Source organism: Colobus angolensis, unplaced genomic scaffold (assembly GCF_000951035.1).
Source record: "Colobus angolensis palliatus isolate OR3802 unplaced genomic scaffold, Cang.pa_1.0 Scaffold204, whole genome shotgun sequence".
Taxonomy (NCBI): domain Eukaryota; kingdom Metazoa; phylum Chordata; class Mammalia; order Primates; family Cercopithecidae; genus Colobus; species Colobus angolensis.
In genome coordinates, this window is record NW_012115200.1 from 3436964 (window position 1) to 3443618 (window position 6655).

Below are 6655 nucleotides of genomic sequence, written 5' to 3' on the forward strand. Positions count from 1 at the left end.
GCCCTGGGAGATCTGGCATACTCAGGTCGTGCAGGACCGGGTTTGGGGGGTCCACTAAACTCCGTCTGCCCTGGGAGATCTGGCATACTCAGGTCAGACAGCACCCACTGTGCATGTTTGCAAAGGACAGATTCAGCTCCACTTTGCTCTGACACCAACCCTATCTGGGTTTCCTCCCAAAGGCAGGAAGCTATGGTGAGTGTGCAGGCAGCATTCTCTGTTCAACTTATTCTGACCCCCTTCTGGGGCCACCCAGCCCACCACCTGCTCCGAGTCCCACCACTGGCCCTGACCTGCCTGGTGGGCTGGGCCTCCCACAGCAAGGAGAAGGGGTGCTCCTGGCACATAGGGGTTTGGAGACACAGGCCACCCCTCCCCGCCTGTGGTGGCAGAGCTCTGCAGATGTGTCTCCCACAGTGCCCCAGGCCAGTGTCTCCTCTCTCCTGGAGGTGGTATCAGGGGCAGGCTTCCTGGACACCTGAAGGGTGGGAGGGGCAGGGCCATGATTCCAGCGCAGCCCCAACTCCCTGGAGAGGGCTGGGCTTTCCCCTCCCTAAGGAGAAGAGGAAGGAAGACCCAGGCTGCCCTGGCTTCTCTCCCAGCTGTCTCCACAAGCCAGGGTGGGGGACCCTAGGGGTCATTGTCCTGCTTGTTTTGTTTGTGTCCAGTGGCTCCAGCAGATTGAGGAGACAGAGGCGGCACTGCAGCGGAAGATGGTGGATCTGGAGAGTGAGAAGGTTGGTGGCACCTTCCCTGAGGTTCTGCGGCTCGGCGCTGCAGGTGGGACATCCGAGACAGAGGCATGGTCCTCATGTGTTTCAGGAGCTGTTCAGTAAGCAGAAGGGCTACCTGGATGAGGAGCTGGACTACCGGAAACAGGCCTTGGACCAGGCCCACAAGGTGAGAGGCAAAAGGCTGCTGGAACCCTGGGGAGGGGCATTGGGGTGAAAACAGCCACGTGGCTCAGGTGCCCAGCAGTGCCTCAGGTGCCTATGCGAATCAGGCTACAGGGCCCCTAACAGCCCCTAATGACACCTGCACAGCAGGCCCCGGCTCTCCAGAGCTGCCTGATGGGGTCTTCACTTGGAGCTTCATAAACAGAGCAGGATTAGTTGAGGGGGCCTAAACCCACATTGTGCCATGAGAACGTTCTACAGTCTTTGTGCAGGTCACTCGGGCTCAGAAACACACCCTGATTCCTAAAGGCTATCCAGGCATTGGTGTGGGCTGGTGTCTACCTCCCATCCCTCCCCTGAGAAACTGGTGGCTGTTCTGGGACAACAGCCTGCTCACTAGTGGAAGGCGTGGTCTTGTTTTATTTCATCTGCTGTGGCTGGGAGGAGCATAGGACATTTCTAGGTTGAAAACTAGGCTTCAGAACTGGGTTCCCCTGCTGGGAGCTACTTCCCCCGTGACTGCACAAGCAATCATCTGTCCCTGCTGGACTCCTATCACGTGACGGAAGGTACAACTGGGAGGATATTCAGGTCATGTTGTGGAAAGACAAGTGTCACCACCAAGAGGTTCACCTTGGGACCCAGCCCAGCAGGCAGGATCTTGACTGTCATGCCTGTGAGGGGACCTGCTTGGCTACTCAAAGCAAGGGAAGGTGGGCTGGGATGAAAATGCTCATTCCTGGGGCCAAGTCAGCCTGGGAACTCTCAGAGTGATGGTGATGATGATCGTGATGATGACAATGGTGGTGGTGATGATTTTGCTGGCAGTGATAATGGTGATGGTGGTAGTGGTGATGGTGGTCATAGTGGTGGTGATGATGATCATGATGATGGTGGTGGTAGTGGTGATGATGATAATGGTGATGATGGTAGTGATGATCATGATGATGGTAGCAGTAGTGGTGATGGTGATGATGGTGATTATGATGGTGATAATGGTTATCATGATGCTGGTGGTAGTGATGATGGTGATCTTGATGGTGATGATGGTGATCATGATGGTGATAATGGTTATGGTGATGGCGGTGGTAGTGATGGTGATAATGGTGATGATAGTGGTGATGATCGTGATGATGGTGGTAGTGGTGATGGTGATGATGGTGGTGATCATGGCGATGATCATGATGTTGGTTGTGGTGATGGTGATAATGGTGATTATGATGGTAATAATGGTTATGGTGATGGTGATGGTGGTGATGATCATGATGATGGTAGTGGTGATGGTGATGACGGTGATTATGATGGTGATAATGGTTATCATGATGCTGGTGGTAGTGATGATGGTGATTATGATGGTCATCATGGTTATGGTGATGATGGTGGTGGAGATGGTGATGATGGTGGTGATATAGTGGCGATGATGATCATGATGATGGTGGTAGTGGTCATGATGATGGTGATGATCATGATGATGATCATGATGATGGTGGTAGTAGTGATGATGATAATAGTGATGATGATGCTAGTAGTGATGGTGGTGATAATGATGGTGATAATAGTTTTTTTTTTTTTTTTTGAGGCTGAGTCTCACTCTGTCGCCCGGACTGGAGTGCAGTGGCCAGATCTCAGCTCACTGCAAGCTCCGCTTCCCGGGTTCACGCCATTCTCCTACCTCAGCCTCCGGAGTAGCTGGGACTACAGGCGCCCGCCACCTCGCCCGGCTAGTTTTTTTGTATTTTTAGTAGAGACGGGGTTTCACCGTGTTAGCCAGGATGGTCTCGATCTCCTGACCTCGTGATCCGCCCGTCTCGGCCTCCCAAAGTGCTGGGATTACAGGCTTGAGCCACCGCACCCGGCCGGTGATAATAGTTATAGTGATGATGATGGCAATGATCATGATGACGGTGGTGGTAGTAGTGGTAATGGTGATGATAGGTGATGATGCTGGTGGTGATGATGATGATCATGATGATGGTGGTGTTAGTGATGGTGGTGATATGGTGGTGATGATCATGACAGTGGTGGTAGTGGTGGTGATGATGGCGATCATGATGGTGATGATGGTGATTGATGATGGCGATCATCATGGTGACAATGGTGATTGATGATGATGGTGATGATGGTGGTGGTGATGATGAGGATGATAATGATAGTATTATAATGAGAGCCTACTCAAGAGGCTTTCCCGTGTGGCAGGCACTGATCTGGCCAGTCAGGCACAGAAGCTGGTGACCTGCCGAAGGACACACAGTCAGAATGAAGGCAGGAGTCGAATCTCAGCATTCTTCCCCTGCACCCACAGCCATGACTGCTGCACTAGGCATCTCTCCTTCCTGCACTTGTGGATGCGAGTTCCTCACATAGAGGGGCCAGGGCTCAAAAGCAGAACCCTACAGAGCAAAGAGCAGTTATACCAGGCACCTGGCATCCTGGGCAGGGGTGCAAGGCCCGTGTCAGTTGCTGTGGAAGCCAGTGTGGGAGCCATGGGAGGCTTTGGAAGCAGATGACCTGGGTTTGAGGCCCAACTCAGCCAGTAACCACTAGGGATTGAGAGTTCCTGTAAGATGCTGGGCATGGTGGCTAGTCCTGGCTAAAATGGTAATGGCCCTCCTGTTGCTATGGTTAGTTTCACTATTGCTGACCAGCACATGTGCACATGCCTGTGTGGGAGCAGCTCACAGGTTGCCGGCTGTCCTTCCCGGGCCACTGTCCTCATGGCCTCTGAGTACTGAGAGCCAGTCCCGGGTGAGCTGGCCCCAGCGGTGGTGAGACCTGCGTCCCTCCAGGTGGCCGGGGACCTGTGCAGCACACAGCATGTCTGTCCACCCTGCTCATGGGGCGGCCCCCAGGCGCAGGCTGCTGCAGGCTTAGCTTCCCGGGCAGTCCTCTGGGTCTTGCCTGCTTTGGTCAGAAGGAAAGAGGCTGGAAGTGGGTGGTTGCTTGATGTACAAAGCAGAGGCCCCTCAGTGCCCCAAGCCATCCCTGCTGCAGCCAGCTGATACTCCTCTGCCCGCACCTTCTGGGATGCCTAGCTGCCCTTACCGGAGAGACCTTCTTGGCGAGGCGACAGGTCCTGCAGGCTCTAGGCTCCCACCTCCCTCCCTCAGCTCAGTCTCTGTCCCCCGAAGTCCCTTGGCTCTCCAGCCTCCTCATACGCCCTCATCTTCCTCATCCTGTTCATGCTGATTGCTGGCATAGACAGGTTCCTCTCTGCTGGATGAGGAAGAACTCTCTAGAACAGTGATCTCCCATGAGCACCAAGGCCCACGTCGCTTCCTGGCTGGAGAGGCAGCTGGGATCCAGCTAGGGATCAGCCTAGTTGGTAGGCGTCTCCACTGCTATGCAGCCACCACCACCGCAGGCCAGGAGAGAGACGGAGGACCCCACCCAGCCTTTGCTGATGCTGTTCCGTCCTTCTAGGGCTCCCTCCCTTTCCTTCTCCTGCCCATCCCTGACTGACACTGCAAGCCTCAGTTTAGCACCTCATCTCCTCTAGGAAACCTTCCCTGACTCCCAGTGAGGTGGCCCTGACACGCCCCACTCGTGGAAATGAGTCTGCCTTTCTATGGGGCAAGCAGGGATCATGTGCATCTGCTACCATCCGGTCTCCTAGACCAGCACGAGGCCTGACAGGCAGCAGGTGCTTTGTGGGTGATGCATAGGTGAAGAGGAAAAGAGCTAAGTATTGTGCAAAGGTTTTTAAATCCAGCCCACCTTGAGACAGGAAAGGGAAGAGAAGGGCATGCATTTCTTTTTTTAATATTGCATTTTTTTCCTGAATGAAAAAAGAATCAATGTACATTTCTAATTTACAACACAGAAAAATCCAAGAAAAAATTCACCATGTGCCCAACACACAGAGAAAGACTGTGGGCATTCTGGTTTCTCTCCTGGTGGTCTCCTGGGAGGATGGGGATATGCATAGTATTTTTGCAAAAGTGGGGTCCCCATGCTTATCCGAGGCTTGCTGTCTGAAATCTTCTGAGAGATGGTCATCACGCCAATGGTAGGAAATATTCACAGTAGGAAAGGACATTTTCTTCCCGTTCCTGTTCTCTGGACTCCAGATGCCACCAACAAAGGGGACCCACTTGCTGGTTCTCTTTTCCTTCCCGGATTACACCCCACATGTGTGTGCATGTACATTTTCATGGACAGCCTGAGAATCCCAACGAGCTGCAGCACACTTCCCTTTCACCTGACCGTGCACAGCCAGGGCGCTTCCCACCAGCCCAAGGGGCGACTTGGTGTGAGCGCATCATGGACTGTTTGCCCCCAGTAGTGGACTTAGGTAGTGTCCATGCATTAGCTATCACCAGCAAAACAGCAATTCCTATCCATTTCTGACGTCCCGACACACAGATAGAAATTATCTGCAGGAAATATTCTTTGGATCAACCAAAGGGTTATGCACACTTAACGCATTGTTAGGAACTGTCGAATATTTCTCCCCATAGTAGGTACAACTTGCACCCCAAACTTCCGCCACACAGTGCAGTCCTAGCAGGCGTGTCTCCTGGTGAGCTCAAAGTTTAACACGTCTCTGTGCAACTCCACGCCACATCTGTTTGTGACTGTTCCCACCTCTCTCTCATGCTATCTACCTTTTGGTCAGAGTTCTTGATAAAAGAAGGCAACCAGCCCTTTGCCATCCATTGCAAATATTTCCTTTATTTCCTCACTCAGAAGAATGGTACATTGCAAATATTTCACCCAGCTTCTTCGTTGCTCTTTGATGTCAAGCACTGTTTTGAGGGCCTGGAAGAATTTGGGTAATTTTTACGAGGTTGATGGCCTCCAGGTTTTATGGCATAGTTTCAAATTTGTCCTTCCTACCAAAAAAAAAGATTGTACAAAAATATTCCAATGTTTCCTTTCAGCATTACTTTGAGGTGTGTGTGAGGCGCATGTAAAGAGGAAAAGGAAATTCATGCACCTCCAGGATGGCAGCCCCCCCACCCCGCCCCCCAGGCAGCATCTGTCTACTCAGCCATCCACCTTTTCCACCCTAATGTCACAGATAATTCCCCTTTGTAAGATTGTGTCTGGAGTGATGCCCAGGCCCAGAATCCCTCCACTGGGCGGGGAGAGTTGTCCCATGATTGGAGAAGTGGCCTGTGGGCCCCCTTGACCTGACCAGAATGCAGAATCTGAGCACAGAAAGCTCCAGGAGTGGGGGCCCTGGCCTAGAGCAACTGCCACCATGGTCCTTGTGATCAAACATCCTGTGGACACCCCGCTGGATTAGAGACGTGGGTCTCCGCACACATTTCCAGAAGATCAAATCAGCACTGCTTCAGCTTTCTGCGAGGCCACCTCTCTCTGCCACCTCCACAGTGGCTGTGTTCTCAGGCCTCAGATGGGGCCGACTGCTCAGGGGATCATTCAGCCCCAAAGACCAGTGGGGAGAGGGGCACATGGTTGCTGGTTGGACCAGGATTAATGCCCTCTACTCTGGAGGGGACTGGGGGCATCTTCCTGTGAGATGCTGTGGGAGGGGCATCTTCCTGTGAGATGCTGGGTAGGGGGGCCTCTCCCTGTGTGATGCTGGGGGGATCTCTTCCTGTGTGATGCTGGGGGGAGCCTCTTAGTGATGCTGGTGGGAGGTCTCTCCCTGTGTGATGCTGGGGGGGCCTCTCTGTGTGTGATGTTGGGGGGGTCTCTTCCTGTGTGATATTGGGGGTCTCTCCCTGTGTGATGCTCGGGGGGTCTCTCCCTGTGTGATGCTGGGGGGGTCTCTCCCTGTGTGATATTGGGGG

The 6655-nt window shown here is 53.2% G+C and overlaps 1 protein-coding gene across 1 annotated transcript in view; it reads left to right on the forward strand.

Moving 5' to 3' along the window:
- Positions 1–6655, forward strand: part of JAKMIP3 (Janus kinase and microtubule interacting protein 3) — a 66572-nt gene that overhangs the window by 51612 nt on the left and 8305 nt on the right. Inside the window, exons 17-18 of the mRNA XM_011941961.1 lie at positions 669–737; positions 823–900. Of these exons, the coding sequence (XP_011797351.1) occupies positions 669–737; positions 823–900 (147 nt within the window). The remainder of the gene's footprint in view (positions 1–668; positions 738–822; positions 901–6655) is intronic.